Genomic DNA, 20,478 nt, shown 5'->3' with positions numbered 1-20,478 from the left:
TGTGAGACAACTTTATAGAAATTCATATCACATCTGTTACTGATGCCATTTGTCATACTTTGTTAAACTCACAAATAATAAAGTTCCATAACTTCAGTTGGGAACAAAGACCACACCTTATCTCCCCAAGGCAATTTCCCATCCAATAGCTGTGCTATATAGGTGTGTATAACCCTTTCTCCTGTCTGTTACTCCCTCTTTCAGCACAAGAACCAGAGGGGGATTCAATGGAGCCTGAATACCTGCACTGAGACCCTCACCCTGCACCCTGAGTCTCAACTCTGTGTTTTTCAAGCCTTTCCCTGTTTTTTTATATTAAACAAAACATTAAGCTTTCCCAATGGTGTGGTTTTCGTTTTGTGAAAAAGTGCAAATGCAGTGTTTGTATATAATTACATCACATATTTTGTTGCTGTTGGTCGTGAAATTGCTCCTGCTGACTTGAGCCAGCCATTTTTTCCTCCGCTCTGTGTCAGTGGGGAAGCCGTACATTCGTACTCCTTTCTCGGAGCGATTTGAGCATCCCCAGGCAGCACAGCAAACCATGGGGGAGACTAGGAGGCAGCACAGCAAACCAGGACAACACGGAGGAAAAGGCACCGACAAACTGCATGATATGCTATTCAATGTTTATTGAATTCCATGTATTTGCAATGGATGTTCCTAAAACAACACATTTAACATCATCATCATGCTGCTGCTGCTAGTCCTTTGATAGTCACCTGTCGGTCTCCTGTCCTTTCTGAAAGCCATAAAGATGACATTAGTCATTTAGATAACTTGTGTCCTCAATTACCATGGGATTACTGAAACTACCATGAATTTAAGAAAATGGTAGACATTAATCTAATCTGAATTTTAAAGCATTACTTTAAATATATCAATAAACATTAGAAAGTGATGCTCCTGACTACCATACAAGTTTAAGAAGATAATATTGGTTTTAAAGAATTCAAAGCTATAAATAAACAGCAACAGGCTCTTTAACCAAGGCACTGTTAGCCTAACATGTAAACTAGTTGTTCACACTAATCCTAATATTATCACTTAATATTAGCAAATTCTATTTTATTTTTTAAAACATATTGATGTAAATACATACACATATCGATTTGTTGTATAAATATTGCAAATCAAAACCTTTATTCACTAATAATTACCAAAAATCGTAGTTCTATCTCCTGTTATCAATGCATTCACATTGCCCGCCATGAACTTCCGGGGAACGATCCTCTTCTACATGAACCACGTGACGATAACCGTTTTAGGACTTCCGTTGTCGTAACTCTTCTATTATATGGCTCTGGTAAGGACTAACTCTCTTAACTTTTACCATTCATTCTCTATGGTAGTTCTTACACTGTGATGCAATATATTTCTGGCCACAAGCGAGAGATTGGGGGCGCTGTTGCACCCTTTTGGTAGAAGTAAGGAGACCCGTTTCCAGTGACAGAGCAGAGAGACGGAGCAACAGCAGCAGCATTTTACAGATAGAGAGACGACATGAGCGACACAATTCGACTTCTAGTTCTAACATCACGTTAAACTTATCAAACGTAAGTGGGGCTTATTTTTCTACGACTGAATTAACACTTATGATATTGTTACACTGGTTTTGCAATAGTTGTTAGTTTGTCTTTAACTCTGTGTGTTGTTAGCGCTGAAGTACTGTAACTTTTGTTAGCTCACGCTATCGTCATGTATTTACAGTAAATGTCAGCGTTAACAGCAGCTGATTTATTACTCATTACACATGGCAAAATAGCTGTCAAATGTGTTTTACAGGTGTATCTTGTTAACACTGATCCAAAATACTGCATAATTTGACTCTTTTCATTGCTGCAGCTCTACTTACTACAGTACATTTTAATCGGGTAAATACTACAGTATTCAGTCTTAAAACTTTTGTTTTGCTATCTTCTATTATACTTTTGTTATTATTTTATGGCTAAAGATGTTACCCATCTGCTTTTCAGTCTGTCTATTCATGTAATAGAAAAGTTGTTACCTAGTCATTACAAATCCCAATTAATGTAAACATGAAATAAAGTGAGTTCACTCACATTGACAGGGCAATACATAATACATCTTCCTGCCCACCTGCCCCTCTGTTTGTTTGTTTGTCTGCCTGTCTGATCATGTAATATAACATGTGTTACCTATACAAATCCTGGTTAACGTGAATGAATGAAATGAATAACTCTGCTAATATAACATATGATGATTTGTGCACTTCTTAATATATATTTTGCATTGTGTTTTGCTGTGTGCAGGAGATAATGAAGAAAACCATATTCTTCCCAGGAAAGATGAGAGTGTCTTTCAGGAAGGGTCCATCTGGCCACCTGAGACATGACCCTTCAGAGGAGGGTATGATAATTTAAAAAAATCCTTCCCTTCAGGACAAGTCTGCCGCTCAGAAGCATGAGCATGTGAGGACAAATGCTCTCACTGAGGTCCTTCAGAGGGGAGGGGATGTATCCGACCGACTCGAGGTGATGGGGGAGTACGTGCTACAGTTCGGAAAATATAAGGGGAAACTGTACAGGTGGCTCCTAGAGAATGACGTCGGCTACACCCTCTACCTGATGGACAAGGTGGACGAGGAGGAGAGAGGTGGGACCTTCAACCCCCAAGGGCCTAGCAAGGACAGCCTGCTGTCGTTTCTGGACTACGCCAGGAGCTTCCAGGAAATTAAGGATCTGAGGAAGTACCTGTGCTCCAGGAAGCCTGCCCCACCAGTGGCGTCAGAGGGGGAACATACTGTCGGCTTTGGAGCCAGGGCCAAAGACACCTGGAAGCAGATCTGGGATAGCAGGTCTGATGGTTATGCTGCCTTTGTTTTAGGAGTGAAGTGCATCACTAACAGCAAGATGTACAACCTTCAGCAGTATATCCTCAAGCAGCAGAGGGCTGAGTCCTGTCCACCACCTGCTGAAGGCTGCATTGCATCAGCTACCTCCACTCTGACATCCAGCACTCCAGGTCAGCTCACAGTAATATGCAAATACTGCTTTAAGGTGAACATGACATTGACATAATACATGTTATTGTTTAATCTCCTAGTGATGGAGGAGGACGAGGAGCTGGAGAGGGCGATGTTGAATCTGTCTCCTTCACAACTCTACACTGAACGAAGTAGGTGGATCCAGTTAGATACACAGTGATTATATAAACTTACTGTACATGTTAAAACTTTGTTCATTGTCACCTGTGCTTTATAGGGCCACCAGCAGCAGTCTCCAGAGCCCCGGCTGTGTCTACACCAACAGGTTTTTCTCCAGCAGTGTGGAGGGTTAACTGTTTCCAACAGATTTTCCCTGATATTATTATTCTCAACTAGTTTGTTATTTTGGCCGTGTTCTGGTCTGTTCTGATGCTTGTGTTATTCTGTTCTCCAACTAACTGAAGGAATTAACATGTCAGCAATGATGGTAAGTGTTTTTCCGTTTTTGCATGCTTTTTTTTAGACTGTCATACAAGGATTTGGCATTTTAAATATTGCAGTGGCTTAGAACACCTATAGCTTCTTACCCTCTAAGATATCATGCCACACCTTTGAATGAAAGATGTGCTTGCTATATATGTATACTGTTTCTCTGCTTTACCTGTTTCCAAACACATATAGACATTATGTTTTTCTATTTCAAATAATTGGGATTCACAAGTTAATACAACAGGGTATTTTCATTCTGCTAAAGAGACGACAGGTAAAGACAGATTGTGAAGCTTGAAACAACTTAACACTTGAGGAAAGTGACACAGGATTGTTTCTACAGTCCAACTGCCACTGTGTCCAGACCCGATGGACCTGCTCCTCTGAAAGGTTATTGGGTTTTTATACTCCTCACTTGGATCCATCTTGAATCTTTTTCATACATATTATGTATATATACCCTCATGTTTGTTTCCGCCTTTCATCCTTCAGCCACAGTGAAGGCACCGCTGCCGGTCCCTCCTCAGCTGCTCGCCATTGCCCCAAAGCTCGGGATAGAAGTGCAGCCGCCAAATGTGTTGAGACAAAGTATGTGTTCTTCTTATACCAGCAGTGTATCTCACAAAAACTTACATTTCATTCTGACAAATCACATTGTCACGGTGTCATACAGTATAGTGCTCACGTTTGAGGTAAAGTTAAGTAATGATATCATCGTCTGTTTTCATTTTTCACAACTTCTTAAATGCTGCTTCTTAATTTCGATGTATAATGTGTATACGTCACTTGCCTGTTTGTATCACATCATCCCAGATTCATCACCACATAATATGGCCCCTGTGGAAGCGCAGGGAGACACTGTCCTCGATGAAGGTATGGATATCTGTGACACTGTATTATAGCAGTCATTTATATAGAGCTTTATTCAATTTGATCTGATGTAACTATGATGTTTTACAGCTCTGACTTGCCCAGCGCCTCCTGTTCCCTTAGCTCTGACTTGCCCAGGGAAGTACATCTACTGCCCCTCCAGAGTCTTCTCCTTATATAATGCACAGGGCATGGAGAAGGAGATGACGTGGCCGGAGTTCCAGCAGTCGGACTTCTATGATGATGAAAGGGACAGATGTATTGCAGACAAAAGGAAGCCCTAACCTACCCTCACATACTCACATGCACACACCACTTCCTGGGTCTACTAAGTTGCATACTAACTAAGACGTTTTGCCTGCTACAAAAACGAGACCCCTATCAGCCTTTTCACCAGTCCTGACAATCCTGCCAATAACAAAACAGTTTTGGTTAATGCCCTCAAAAAACTCAATTCATAATAATACAAGAGCATGAGGTGAAAAACATTTCAGATAATGGATGGTGGTGAGATCAAATAAATCTATAACAAAACAATACTCTATCTTCTGCTAAATTATAATATTATATTAAATATGAAGGTGCAATACAACATATCATATAGTCCAAAAATACAAAGAATATAATATGGTTCAATCCTTTTTTCAGGATCTGATTGTTCTCTCTGTATTGTGTTTTCAGTGTTTTTTATATATTAAGTTCTATTTGTATTATTTCCTATATTTGATTCAGCTGTTTTTGAATAAATGATCTTGAATGCATCACTGGCTGTCTTTACTTGATGGAGGAAGTGATAGAAAGAAGAATGAAGCACACTCATGCTCAATGTAAACATCTGTACAATCAACATATTTAAAAATATTGCTTATAAGTAAAATGTAAAATACAAAATAATTATATAAAACATTATTATTACTAATATTAAGATATCATTATTTGTGTTATTGTTATGATTGCTATATATTAAGGTTAAAATAACCATTATAAAAGCAGCAAGGAAAGAATAATTCATTTCTAACTCCAAATATCTGTTTCAACTCTAACTCTAAACGTTTGAAAAGATAAATGTAGTGTTTGTGTATGATGAGCAACATTTTGAAACTGAATGTGGGGATTTTGTTTAGGTCAGGTGGGATTCGAACCGTCGTTCTTTTGAAGAGGCTTCTGGCCAATAGAAAGTATTCTATGGGTATACACGGCTTACCTTCGCGCACAACCAGGCCTTGGTGTTTCTTACTCTGTGAATAATGTAGTCACGAGAGTTTGTTTCCACAGAAAGAAATTATAACACTGCTTCTGCCAGTCTTCTTCATTAAATGAGAAGGAATATATGAACTCACACTCACAAGCTGGGAGTTAGGTAACTTTTTATGCACAAAACTATCCATCCATCCATCTTCTCCCGCTTATCCGTGGTCGGATCGCGGGGGTAGCAGTTCCAGCAGAGAGCCCCAAACTTTCTTTTCCCTGGCCACATCAACCTGTCGTTCAATGGCTCAACCTGTCGTTCAATGGACAGCTTCCCCCCTCCCCCCCATCTATGTATATACTCGCATGTTAGACTCTGTTACTAACTGTATATCTGTAGACTTGGTATGTCTTAAATGTCCGGTTAGGATGTATTAGAACGAAATCTAAAATGAAAATTGTAAACAAGCAATCTGTATGTAAAAAAAAAAAAAACACCTGTATGTAAATTGTAAATAAGCCATCTGTATGTCAAATATGTCTTATATGTCTTAAATGACATGATGAATTGGAAATGGGGGACCCTGATGTAAACAAGACGAAAGTCTTTCTCTGGTCTGCATCCCCTTAACAATTGTATGTTTTGAGCTGTACTGTACTGTACCCAATATACAAGCTGTTAATAAACTTTTCAATCAATCAATCAATCAATCAATCAATCAATCAATCTCTGACTGGGGGCTCCCAAGGCGCTCCCAGGCCAGCGAAGAGATATAATCCCACCTGGTCCTACCCCTTGGTCTCTTCCCAGCTGGACGTGCCTGAAACACCTCCAGGGAGGCGCCCAGGTGGCGGTGCCCGAACCACCTCAACTGGCTCCTTTTGACGCTTTTTTTTGAACACTTTTAGGTTGAAGTACATGCAGTTACATGTACAAAGTGACAGTTATAGGAAGCTGTTACTGACGTAAACCTCTTAGTCTTGACTAAATATGCTTACTTGAAAAACAAAGCTGTGTCGGCTCCCTGCCTCTGCCGCACATACACATTATATTGAACACACACACAGTACAATAATTACATTTTAACATTTTTTTTCTAAGACTGACCGCTGTCATCATGAACATGATCTCTAAAAGTTGGAGTAAAAATTTGAGTTTGAGGTTTTTTGTTTAGTTTTATCATTAATGGCAAGGTAAGCGTTCAATCAATCAATCAATGTTTATTTATATAGCCCAATATCACAAATGTTACATTTGTCTCAGTGGACTTTACAGTTTGTACAAAATATCAGTATGACAATACGACACCCTCTGTCCTTAGACCCTCACATCGTACAAGGAAAAACTTCCGAAGAAAACCCACAGTTTAAAGGGAAAAATGGGAGAAACCTCAGGGAGAGCAACAGAGGAGGGATCCCTCTCCCAGGACGGACAGACGTGCAATAGATGCCGTGTGTAAATTGAAAAGATAATACATTTGCAACATAGGTTGCACCAAAAAGTCTCATAGCTTATGGCTCCTTCAAAGTCAATTCCTTTGTATAACTTTCAATCAACCTTCCCAAAAAATAGTCAACTATATTCTGCCTTTCCTATTTCCTACTCAATATAAAGCCGTTCATTATTTATCCTGGTGTTTTCATTTCGCACGGCTTGTCGTCAGCTTGTTCTGCCAGTTATAGGCCTACCTCCAGTACCGCAGGGGGCAGTGTGTTCAGAGAGGGCTAGCTACACATAAGTAATACATTTGAAAGACATCTACGCATGCGCTAAGGTTACCATGCAATGGATGTAGTAAAGTCAAATGGAGAAAAATCAACCGAAAAGTAACTACCTTTATCCGTGAAAAAGCCTCAAGGTTACTCTGGTTCTATATATTTAGAGACCGGGATGACCTGATGTTATTAACATAATGGCAACTCCAGCTATTCGGATGTTTCGGAAAATAGAGGGTTTGTTTTGTGTTTACAAACCCGCTGGTGTCCACTGGAAACTAGTACGTGGTAGCATCGAGACAAGTCTTCTAAAAGGTGAGGATAACGCATCCTGAAAAACGTAGTCCATCAAACACACTAACAATTGTACATGTCTGCTGTTAGGAATGAATAGAATATAATTCCTTTATTGTCATCGCACCAGGTACAACGAAATTTAAAAAAGCAATCCTGGCAGTGCATTTCCACATAAAACGAATAAATATATAAACATATACACACATAAATATATGCTCACACATCCATACCAACATGCATACATGCCCGCACATAATTTAAATACAGTTTACAATATAAAAAACACAGGGATGATATTTTGCATCTCTGATGTCGATCAGTTAATAAAACTATTAAAAAGTAGTGCAGTTGTAACTGTTCAGTTCAGCGTTTGACGGTGTTCAGTTCTCGTATGGCTCTGGGGTAGAAACTAGGCTTGTTTGAGACGCGTTGCGGCTCGCCTCGAAAGTAGACGAGAATAGCCGATCGCAGCCGGGGGAGGTCTCAAAAAGCTCGCCTGAAGTCGGACAGCTCGGAGTCGGCTTCGTCTTCTTCTTCTCTCGGTTTTTTTTGGCGGATTACAAACAACTTTAAGGTGCATACCGCCACCTCCGGAGTCGGCTTGACTCGGTTTGCATTTATAAAGAATGCACACATGTGTTTAATCGTTAATGTCAGATATGTACTAAGTAAATACATTTGTTCCTGCTCAAGATTAGATTCAACTTTATTGTTATTGCACATATTACAGGTACTGAGACAACGAAATGCAGTTTAGCTTCTAACCAGGTGCAACAAGCGGTAAAGTGAAAAGTAATGTACACAATAGACAGAATAAAATATAGAATGAATTGAATGATGAATAAACAGTGAGGGGTATGAATACACTAGATATACACAGCAGCCTGAGAGCAGTATGAACAGTGTGTATGAATATGCTAAGATATATAAAGTATGAAAACGGTAAGCAGTGCAAGTATAGTATAAAATATATAGATATTAATTTAATTATGATAAACATTGTGGAACAATGATGAAAAATGGGAATGGATGTGGCTACGTAAAACTGACACAAAACAACAACAAACTTTTACCGAGCCAATTGGAGAGTTTCATCAGCAGCACGGGGTAAAAACCACCAATGAGCGCTCAGCTCGAGATACCAGCGAGTCGTTTCCCATCAAGCATTTCGCTTCCGCAGCCCGTGGAGAGGAACTGCGCCGCCTCGCCGCACCTCGCTCTCAAGGCTGCGGGCGTCTTTGTCCCGCGAGATTTCAACGTCTCATGTAGGCGAGCCTCCAGAGCAAGTCGGACAAAATGACTAACCATCATGCAACGCATTAGCAAGACGTTGATCGCAACTGCGCAGGTCTCGCCTACTGTTTTTCAGTCGGTTTGTCCTTGATTGAATTGACTTGTAGCGTCTACCGGAGGGCAGAAGAGCAAACAGGAAGTGTCCAGGGTGTGAAGAGTCTGCAATTATTTTTTGCCTGCTCTGTTGAGGCAACATTGGCTGAAGAGTTCCTCCAGAGAAGGCAGTGAGCAGCCGATGACCTTCTGGGCTGTGTTGATGACCCTCTGAAGGGATTTCCTGTCCTTTTCTGAGCATCTGGCACACCACGTGGTTAGGCAATATGCCAGCACACTCTCTATGGAGCAGCGGTAGAAAGACACCAGAAGCTTCTCCTCCAGGTTGTTTTTCCTGAGGATCCTCAGGAAGTGGAATTGCTGCTGGGCCTATTTTTACAGATGTTGTGGTGTCGATAGACCAGGATAGATCTTCAGCAATGTGTGTGCCGAGGAACCTGAAGGCGGGAACCCTTTCCACACAGTTGCCGTTGATGTACGATACGATACGATATACTTTATTGTCCCCGTAAGGAAATTCGTTCTGGGCTCCGTCCAGCAGTTCCGCATACATGTACATAATATACAAACATAGTGGACATTTAAGAGACATACACATATCATCAATCATACACCGTTTGAACAAACACAATACACGCAGACGCACATACTGACAATGGCGACCTATTGCACAACCCTCATGGCCAACATTTAAAAAAAGTACATTTCATTACATTTGACTTCGACTACATTTCATTTCCTGTCAATGTTAAGAAGTTTAACGGACATTGGTAGGAATGAGTGCTTATAGCGGTTCAGCCTGCTCTTGGGAACCCTGAATCTTCTACCAGAAGGTAGGAGCTGGAATTCTGGGTGGAGTATGTGGGTGGGATCAGACACTATTTTGTTTGCCTGTCTGATAATGGACTGCTCATATATGTTTTGGAGAGATGGGTGTTTTTTAACCCCCATAATTTTCATAGCCGTCTGTACCAGGCGAGCGATCTGTGACTTTGACTGCACTGTCAAGTTACCGTACCAGGCAGTGATACCATACCTAATGATGCTCTCCAACACTGCATGATAAAACAGTAACATGAACTTCTGGTCGACTCCGAAAGCCCGGAGTCGACGCAGAAAGTACAATCGCTGTTGAAGTCTAGAGCACAGACCTTGAACATGCGCCTTCCAGCTGAGTGTATTATCTAGATGGACACCAAGGTACTTATAGGAGCTGACCTGAGTTATGGGTTCATTGTGGATAACCACCGGGCTAAGGTCACCCACTGCCTTTGGGTCCCACACCATCTCCTCAGTCTTCTTCACATTCAGCACTAGATGGCTAGAATCACACCACTGCACAAATCTCTCTATTTCAGAGTGATAAGCCGATGAACTGCTGCCTTTGTGCATTAAGCCAAGGATGGCTGTATCATCAGAGAATTTGATGATATAATTCTCCGGGTGGGCTCTTGTACAGTCGTTTGTGTACAGTGTGAAGAGAACCGGGGAGCTCACACAACCCTGGGGGGCTCCTGTACTGATGGTCCGGGGCTCTGAGAGGGCATTGTTGACCCTGACTTGCTGAGTGCGATTGGTTAAAAACGAAAAATACCATTTCAAGATGAAAGGATTTATATTGATCTTTATCAGTTTTTGAAGCAAGATGTGAGGCTGCAGTGTGTTAAAAGCCGAGCTGAAATCCACAAACAGTAGGCGTACATATGACTTAGGGTCTTCCAGGTGTTTAGTGACCAGGTGTGTGATGCTATTTAGAGCATCGTCTATGCCACGCCCTTGCTTGTAGGCAAACTGAAAAGGGTCTAAATGTACATCAACCTCCATTTTTAGCAGCGGCACCATGATCCTCTCAAAACATTTCATGACAATGGATGTCAATGCAACAGGCCTAAAATCATTGTTTACCTTTGGACAAGGTTTTTTGGGGACAGGTTTTATTATTGATTTTTTCCAGAGGGTGGGGATGGTGTGAAGATCAACAGATTTTTGAAATATGGGACACCATGCTGGTGTCAGTTCTTCTGCAAATGTCTTGAGGAGGAATGCAGAGATGCCATCTGGCCCTGTGGCCTTCTTAGTACAGGTGTGTTTGAAAAGTGATTGGACCTTTAAAGGGTCAATCACCACCCTTTCATCCTGGTCACTAGCAGGGATTGTCTCTACGATGTCTGTACATTCAGAGTACAGTGGATCTGGTGTTGTGCTGTTTTTCCTGAAGTCTATAATGAGTTATTTTGTTTTTATGGAGTTCAGAACAAGGTTATTATCTGAACACCACACTGCCAGTCTCTGGATTTCATCCCTGTAGGCTGACTCATCTCCTCTTGTGATCAGTCCAACCACAGTTCTGTCGTCCGCGAACTTGACAATGGTGTTGGTGGGGTGAGTGGGGGCACAGTCATAGGTGTACAGGGAGTAGAGCATGGGGCTAAGCACACAGCCCTGTGGTGAACCGGTGCTGAGTGTGAGGGTGGAGGAGAGGTGAGGGCCTATTCTCACTGTCTGGGGGCGGTTAGTTAGGAAGTCCTTAATCCATTGGCAGATGTTTGGGGGAAATCCTAGATACAGTTTATTACAGATGAACAATTAACAACAAGTGACTCAGCCTTGTCTTTAACCTTGTGGACCAACAGAGATGATTGGACAATTCTCTCAGCTTTACTCTCATGGGAAAGTCCTTTTCTCATTTATTGTGTGTCTGTACTCGTTCCTTTTGAACTCAAAATGATTTTCAATCTGGCAGAACTGTAACTTCTTGGTCCCTATTACAGAAAGTTTGTTGTTATTTTTGAATTTAGAGTCTACTCTAACAACAATGAAGTAGATAACTTGATGTTTTATATAAGCCAACTGCATGTCCACAACGCTAGATTTTTTTCAGTTTCTCATAAAAACATGTTTTTTTATTGTCTTTAAATCATGTACAAACAAAACAAGCTTTACAAACGTCTGAACTCTTGAGAAACATATTGTACTTCATTGACCAATGATTTTAATTGGTATTCAATTGAGCTTTTTTCACTTTTTTAAGCTGTTGTCTTTTTGTATTGCTCTCTCTAGGATTGAATGCTACACCGTCCCAGCCACTTCCTACGGAGGTGCGCTTCTTGGCACTCCCAGTCAGTGAGGCTGAAGCACCCAAAGGACTCACCCTGTCTGCAGCCTTTATGCCAGTACTGTCCAAGCATCCTCTGGGTACGTGTGTCCACTTGACCTCCCAGGTCAACTGGGTTGATTCAAATCAACACACAAGTATTATAGGTTAATTATAGGTTAATGCTGTCTGCTCTCAAATAATTTATATTTGTCACTACAGTGCTCCCAAAAAACACTGTGTTTATATTTACAAACTCAGCCTTTGTAGTTTACTTACTCAATAATCTTAATTTGATTTTAGTATAAATCATGACTTGGTTAAAAGTATCTTCTGCTAGGGAGCTGGGTTTCTGATTATAATCTTCTTTCCTACCTTAATGCTGGTCCGAATAAAGTCTGTAACTCAACAGGGAGATGTCATTTTTGTCATCACATTTTACCCATTCCCCCCTGTTCATCACATTTTACCCATTCCCCCCTGTTCATCACATTTTACCCATTCCCCCTGTTCATCACATTTTACCCATTCCCCCCTGTTAATTTCCAAACAAACCATAGAGACTGGCCTGATGGCTCATTAGTGACTTGAGTAAATAAAATGCGTTTCTTCTGTGTGTGTTAGTGACGGGACCTGAATTTCAGAGTATAAAAGTTGGAGTAGGACATCGCCTGGATGCATCCTCTTCTGGCGTTCTGGGTATGATTTAATCTGTTTCAGATCATGTTATATTTAATATATGACATCTCTCAAAGTATTCCTTCCTTTTTTTTAACTTCAGTTCTTGCTGTTGGTAATGGAAGCAAGACCCTGAATAATCTCTACAATACACGAGTCACAAGGGTAATTTATCATTCCTGCTGGTTTTACATCGGATGCAATACAGATACTATATACACAGGTTTAATGTTGTCTGATGTGTTTCAGGATTACACGTTGGAGGGGGAATTTGGGACTGCAACAGATGATTTCTCTCACACAGGCAGGATTGTGGAAAGATCAACATACGGTAGGATAACGTAATTGTTCCTGTACGGTTTCAGTTTCAATAGTAAATGTACGTTACATACCGGGATAGATTTAAGATCATTACAAGTGAGAACGTGTTGAATACAATTTTCCATCAGCCAATCGCCCTGTAGTATGTTACTGTGAAGCATTTTATGATCACCAGTTGATATATTTCGAGCATTATATAATATGTGACCTTTCCTTTGTGTCATTTCCACCTTTTGAATGTAGGAGATGTCATGTTTTAATCACTGGCCAAACAAAACTAAAGGTGATTGCATCAATTATTGTGCATTTGACTATATCTGACTCTAAAATATTGTTGCTTTCAACAGGTCACATCACAAAGGATAAGCTGGAAAGAGTCTTGGCAATGCTGCAGGGAGCCAATCAAAAGGCCTTGTTATTGTATTCAAACGTAGACATGCGTTCACAGGAAGCCTATGAGATGGCTGTGCGAGGTTTACTTGGTCCAGATGGGAAATCGCTGCCTATTCTGACAGGCTTACGCTGCATTAACTTCGTGCCCCCCAACTTCACTTTAGGTAAATGCCATTTAATTTGACACACAACAAATCAAATTTCACAATTGTAAATATGCAAATAATTAAAATACTAACTAATAGTTTTCCCTGTTCTTACAGAGGTGCAGTGTATTAATGAAACTCAGAATTATTTGCGCAAAGTTGTGCATGAGATAGGACTGGAGCTGCGCAGCACAGCACTGTGTAGGGGAGTTAGGCGGACCAGAGACGGCCTCTTCACCCTGCAGGATGCGCTGACCCGGGACCACTGGGCGGCTTCTGATGTTATACAGGCCATCGGGAAAAAACGCTCCTCTAAAAAAAAATCTAAAACACAGACCAAGGACTCGCCGTTGCAACCATCAGAAGAGAGTACGACAGTCAACCAAATGAAACCAGTGAAGGAGCAACAGTAGAAGACTGCAAATAACCTGTTGCTGTGAGCAGCAGGTTATACAAGTCAAAGAACTGCTTCACTGTGACTCTATGAGCCTGGCCTTCAGTAGGAAAGAGATATGAAAGACCACAGATCCTGGTTCCTAAAAGAAGTAGTAAATTGGACATAATAACTCATTACACTATGCTTTTGTTTAACATTCAAAAGTCCATCCATCTACAGACACACTTGCTGGATCTCAAATATGAACTGTCTAATGTTTTCACCATTGTTAAGTGTAAGTTATTCCCAAATCATTTGCTTTATTTTTGTCATGAAATAAATAATAAAAATAATTATTTGACTAACATTTTTAAAAGATGTTGTTCGGTTATGATATTATTTGATAACTTGAGCTTATGTCTGTAGACGAGATATACAACTTTGTATTTTTACAAAGTCGTTGGTGCCATGAAAATATGCATTTTTATAACAAGTGAAGTTAAAAAGACACTCATGATCAGAACACAATGTCATTCCTTTAGAAAATATTATTTTAAATCAGCTTAAGGCAAATGTTGACACAACCTGGTCATATCCTGATCTCATTTTGAACAACCTCCTGCTGTGGTTGAGTGTCTCCGAAAAACAAAGTAAAATCAACAGGCAACTACCAGCCGGCTTTCCCAATGTCAACAATATTTCATCTGTAGTAAAGGAGAAAGAAAGGATGACCCCAATAGCAACTTTAACAGTTCACTAGGCCGGTTTAAAATACAAAATCTACATGTGGCATTTGTTTTTGTCCATAACCTCCCCATAACATTTTGGTGGTTTACTGGATTTTCTTATTTTTATTAAATAAAATCAAAATAAGTATAGGTTTTCTTGAAGAAAGTTGAAATTAAATTATAATTATAGTATTCTTCATTTCTGTTCTTATACAGTTACATATTTAGCTTGTTAAGCTGACCTGCTTGGCAATCAAAGGTATGTTACTTGCAGAAGCAATTCATGGAATATTTCGAATTGAACGCCTACATGTCTGCATGTAATTAGTACCAAACTATATTGTTCATTAAATTAAATGTATCGGAAATTATTTTGAATATATTCTGAATAACTTCCTGGTGAAAAGAAGGAAAGTAGGGCTGTCATGTCTTCTGATTACTGCAAGTTTAAGGTTTAAATGTTCCAGTCTAAAAGTGAATTATCTGATTAAATGGCAGCAGCAAGATTTATTCTCCTGGAGGGTCATGTAACCTGTGAGGTCAAAACCAATTACTAATATCGGTTTTGGTGCTGGCTCAGCATTTGTTTCCTACAAAAACGCTCTTTTGGGTTGTTATGAGGTTATTGCAGTGGCGCCATTGTTGGCATGTTCTTCAAACCAAAGAAGGACTTGTTGTTCCTGCAGGAACAGTGTTGTCATTGTCAGCCTGGAAACACAAAATGCATCCTGAGGACACAAATATAATAAATGTAAGGAATTATTATTTATTATTTACAAATGAACTACGTGAACATGCTGTCCTCATTCTGGGGATTTTATTATGCACATATTGATTTAAGATATTAAGCCATGCACATTTTAGGGAGAAACAAAAACACTATACAAAATAATCAAATAATGATTTTACAACATCTGATTTTAATTATAGAGGCATTACATGTATTTTTGGTTATCTGGTTATCATGCCATTTCCTGGGGGCTTGCTCTTCCCCTCCTCCGGGACTTGACCCGGAAATTGATCAAGACACGCCATTTTGAAGGACGTCCCAATCATGGATGTATAATAAGAACTGGATACAGCGTGGGAGGCGGGGCCTCATTAATTCCTATGAGAGCTGTTCATTAGCGCATGATGATAAAATGGCCCAACTTTTGAGAGAGTGAAACGTCACAGATTACCCAGCATGCCTGAGAAGTACCCGTATGTGCACTCATAGAGCATGCGCAACTTTAACCAAAATGCTCGTTCACATCAAGCACGTCAATTTGCGTACACGTAACAGCACCGCGCGTTCATGACGGCATGTTATCATGGATTTGATATGAACGAGGCGGCAGTTAGCAGCTAGCGGCTAGCTAGTAATGATGCTAATGTACACATCAATCGTTATGTACTTATATTACGCTGTAACAGGATCTAGTGATATCCAACAGAGCTTCATTTAGCATGAAATAATTATTGCACTGTATATATATATATATATATATATATTTATATATAGCCTATTTATATACAGTGCAATAAGCTTCTTAGTGCAATACGAAGCTACAGGGACGTTAATAATGTCGGTAATATTAACTTTATTTAATACAACATTTACGGTACAAGATTTAATCATACAGCCCATGTAGTATGATAATGAATTACAGCAAACATGTGCAATATATCCATTATTACAGCTCCGTGGGATGGCAGTAAGACGATATGGATCCGTTCTTATCCATGGGTAAAGATAAACGCAACTCACATTGGTTTCTCATACAGCATCTCTGTAAACTACGTGTATTCACTGAATTTCACTCTGCCTTTAACGGCTCGTTGTAGCTGCAATAGCTCCAGCCCCACCCTCCCTGTGAGCACAGTGTGCTCTGATTGGTCGGGACACGTAACATGAACGTGCCGGGTGGCGCGGTCCCGTGGGTTAGATGCGCGTTCATAATGCAGAGGGAAATAACTCTCAGAATAACGTTATTAGCACATTTTTACAACTTGAGGAACGAATGTTTTTAATAAGGGCTATACAAGTGTTCATACTGGGTAGTTTATTTAGTTTTTAAAAAATGATCCAACGAGTTACAGACCACTCTTTCCCCATGTAAGTCAATGGGAAAAAGTGTTTCCGGGCCTGGCAACCAAACGGAAGTGTAGTACCGCCGTTTGGCCAGCACGAATATTTTCATCTGAGTCCGGCGCACTTCCTGGGGGCTTGTTCCAATAGCTGAAATGCACACGGAGGAGTCGAGGAAGGGTGAGGGAGGAGGGGTGCGGGAGGAGACGAAAGGGAGGATACCAAGCCCCCAGGAAGTGCGCCGGAGTCTGATGAGAATATTCGTTGTGGCCAAACGGCGGTACTACACTTCCTTTAGGTTGCTGGGACCGGAAACACTTTTTCCCATTGACTTACATGGGGAAAGAGTGGTCTGTAACTCGTTGGATAATTTTTTTTAAACTAAATAAACAACCCAGTATGAACACTTGTATAGCCCTTATTAAAAACATTCGTTCCTCAAGTTGTAAAAATGTGCTAATAACGTTATTCTGAGAGTTATTTCCCTCTGCATTATGAACGCGCATCTAACCCACGGGGCCGCGCCGCCCGGCACGTTCATGTTACGTGTTCAGCACTACTACATGCGTTTATCTTTACCCATGGATGCACAATAAGAACGGACCCATATCGCCTTACTGCCATCCCACGGAGCTGTAATAATGGATATATTGCACATGTTTGCTGTAATTCATAATTTGTAAAATATTATACTACATGGGCTCTATGATAAATCTTGTACCGTAAATGTTGTATTAAATAAAGTTAATATTACCGACGTTAGATTAACGTCCCTGTAGCTTATTATTGCACTAAGAAGCGTATTGCACTGTGTATATATATATATATTAGGGCTGTCAAACGATTACAAATTTTAATCAGATTAATCACAGCTTAAAAATGAATTAATCATGATTAATCACCATTCGAAGTATGTCCAAAATATGCCATTTATTTATGTATATTGTTGTGGGAATGGAAAGATAAATGAAAGAAGGCGGATATATCCATTTAACATACAGTATCTATGTTTATTATAACATTTTTCTGCGTGTCAAAATGAAAGACAACCCACACACCTATATCAATCATCAAACCGTGGGGTCTTAATTCATTACGTGTTGATTTCTATCAACAGGGGAGTACTTCAGGAAAGTCGACAGAGGGGGGGGGGGGGGGGGGGGCGGCGGCGGCTAGTGGAGTACTTCGTGACCACAGAGTGTGAACGTTGTGATCAGCTGTTTTAGCGCAGTTCTCCAGTGAAGGGGGGGGGGGGAGTTTCCCTCCGCAGCCGGTTGGCGTAGTTTTGGCACAATTCCGTTGTAGGCTACAGACCGACGTTAACAGCAGCCCTGTCTGTGCACACGGAGACCGACTCTGTCGTCCGGTGAAAAGCTTCACAAGTACGTCGGTACGCAAATGCGCTGTGACACAAGTGACGGTACGCATTTCAGATTACGCACATAACCTGCGTACCAGTTATGTGCACCCCTGTACTACAGCAAAAGTATTCTCCGTCGGGACTTCCTGCAACAACACCACGCCGTTATCAAAGATGTTCTATTGAGAAAACGATCACTACGTGACAAAAGTTTTCAAAACCGTGGCTACTGAAATCAATCTTACTAACTGCTGTCTGTGCAATTTACTCCGCGCGAGTTGGCAGACTTTATTTTGCTTACTTTAACATCATTTTTCATGGTGGGGCTAAGCCATTTCTTGGTATGGGTGTAGCCTACCCCAGCCATACCCTGGCGCTGCCACTGGTGGCACGTATGGGGCGGGCCATTCTGCACATGCGTTAAATGCGTTAAATATTTTAACGCAATTAATTCAAAAAATTAATTACCGCCGTTAACGCGATAATTTTGACAGCACTAATATATATATATATACGGTGCAATAACTCTTTCATGCTAAATGAAGCGCTGTTGGATATCACTAGATCCTGTTACAGCGTAATATAAGTACATATCCCAGATAGCAAAAGATGTTAAATCAATGTTGAATTATGGTCAAAAATGTTGATTTTTGGTTAAGGTTGAAGATTGATGGTGGATCAACCTTAAATGTTGAAAATATGTCATTGAATCAACGTTGTATTGTGGTCGAATTTAATGATTGAAATGCCAACATTGAATCAATGTTGAATCTATGCTGTTTGCCTTTTCTTTTCTTTTTTTCTTGATGGGGGAGGGAGGGGTGTTGTCTGTAGGGGGGGGGGGGGTGTTGTCTGTGTGTGGGGGTGGGGGGTGGGATGTGGGAGTGGGAGAAATATCCCACATAAATCCGAAAAATTGTTGAGGCCAAAACTGACCACCCAAAAAACAGTTAGGAGCACGTTTCAGGCAATTTGGATTCGATTGGTAGTACTTTGTAGTGACACTATTTTGGGTCCCTAACATTCATTGAGCTAGGGATTTGACGCTGAATTCAACGGTGCCAGTCTCGAAGCTGTACGACCCCTAGTGGCCAATATAATCATAAATAACTGTCTCAAAGGCTTGGAAAAATATTTTTTCAAAATCAAACACCATATTCTGGGTCAGCGCACTGCCCATATAACTTTAGTCACACACGGCCTTACGGTTCTCCTTAATTGGCTGGGGTCAAGGGGCTTTCTATTTTGCGTTATATCTCGATGTTATCCTGTCAAAATCGAGTTGCACACTGGCAGGTCAGTGACCAGGATGAGATTAAGGCCCCGGCCACACGAGGACGAAAACGGCTAAACGCATAGGATTAACGCAAACGCAATCGCAAAAAAGCTTCCGTCCACACGCAATATTCACCGGATAGTGCCTGTCCACACGAGACAGCTCCGTTTTGCTCCAACCACTGGAGAAGCTGCAGTACATATGCAGGAGCCTGTACGTGGCGCTGTAACTTCCTCCGCAAAAGCAGCGAAGAAGCATGGTTGTCATGGTTACCCTTCTGTTTATTCTCCGCGGTGGGGGCCGAGGGAACCGGGCAGAGTTTTTCGCCAGTCAACGTGTATTAAAGTTGAAATCTTCCGGACAAAATTATAAAAGTGCCGGTCAAAGGTCTTCTTTGTTATTTATTGAGCTTTAAAACAAATAAATAACGAATCTATATAATATAATAATAAAATACATGGAGCCTCTCTTTTTCCTCCCTCTCTTCGGACAGCGTTAGTGTCTGTTTTATGCAGCAGCTGATCCAGTAATGAGTGACCCGGCCGACAGTAAAAATAAACATATGTATAACTAGTTTAGGTAGTTTGAGAGGTGTCTCCGTCCTGTCAGATTAGACTTCACTCGCGTTTATGTCCATATCGAGAGAAAGATAAATAATCTGAATTCAGTGTGCAGTTTACTTTGACGCGGGGGTGAGCAGCAGAGGTGGGGAGAGGCGGGGCTATCGCCTCATCATTATCAGAAAATGATCGTATAGGGCGTACACACGGAGCCGTTTGACCCCCCAGAGCGTTGCGTATGCCGTTCTATCCACCTTGGGACCCGTTATCGTTTACGCAGTCGTTTAGTGCCGTATGCGGTCGTCCTCGTGTGGCCGAACGGTCTATATGACACTAAACAGTAACGCAAACGACCGTTTTCGTCCTCGTGTGGCCGGGGCCTTAAATACTTTTTCTGGGGGGGAAGTGGCCGCAGATCAGAGCTGATGGGCCTCAATCGAGACTGGCTCCCTCCTGAGTTGTTATTGTATCTTTTCAGTGGCCCAATGGTTTTACAATTACATTAAACCCTAAGTTATAAAGTTATGAGTTTAACCCTTAATACAGTTACACCTCAATAAAGCTCTTAGTATTCTACAAATGTTTAAATCAAAGTTAACCCTAGCAGTCAGTTAGTTAAGT

The 20,478-nt window shown here is 40.9% G+C and overlaps 2 protein-coding genes across 3 annotated transcripts; both read left to right on the top strand.

Moving 5' to 3' along the window:
• Nucleotides 1–1,392: 1,392 nt before the first annotated feature.
• Nucleotides 1,393–5,082, top strand: LOC117548203. Of its 2 annotated transcripts, XM_034219331.1 has the most exons (9): nt 1,393–1,556; nt 2,274–2,985; nt 3,067–3,138; nt 3,225–3,272; nt 3,412–3,434; nt 3,780–3,826; nt 3,929–4,024; nt 4,250–4,309; nt 4,397–5,082. In XM_034219331.1, the coding sequence occupies exons 2-8, from the start codon at nt 2,499–2,501 to the stop codon at nt 4,263–4,265; spliced, it is 789 nt and encodes a 262-aa protein (XP_034075222.1). In that variant the 5' UTR covers nt 1,393–1,556; nt 2,274–2,498; the 3' UTR covers nt 4,266–4,309; nt 4,397–5,082. The 2 variants fall into 2 exon arrangements, with proteins under 2 accessions (XP_034075222.1, XP_034075223.1); XM_034219332.1 differs by lacking the exon at nt 1,393–1,556 and having other exon boundaries at nt 2,113–2,985.
• Nucleotides 5,083–7,256: 2,174 nt separating this feature from the next.
• Nucleotides 7,257–14,238, top strand: trub2 (TruB pseudouridine (psi) synthase family member 2). Its single transcript, XM_034219330.1, has 7 exons — nt 7,257–7,525; nt 11,915–12,049; nt 12,573–12,647; nt 12,730–12,791; nt 12,876–12,957; nt 13,295–13,504; nt 13,604–14,238. Exons 1-7 carry the CDS (start codon nt 7,408–7,410, stop codon nt 13,897–13,899), a joined length of 978 nt encoding a protein of 325 aa, XP_034075221.1. The 5' UTR covers nt 7,257–7,407; the 3' UTR covers nt 13,900–14,238.
• Nucleotides 14,239–20,478: the final 6,240 nt, after the last annotated feature.

This window comes from Gymnodraco acuticeps, unplaced genomic scaffold (genome assembly GCF_902827175.1).
Source record: "Gymnodraco acuticeps unplaced genomic scaffold, fGymAcu1.1, whole genome shotgun sequence".
Taxonomy (NCBI): domain Eukaryota; kingdom Metazoa; phylum Chordata; class Actinopteri; order Perciformes; family Bathydraconidae; genus Gymnodraco; species Gymnodraco acuticeps.
The sequence above is the reverse complement of the archived record's forward strand: the minus strand, read 5'-3'. Positions and strand labels throughout refer to the sequence as shown.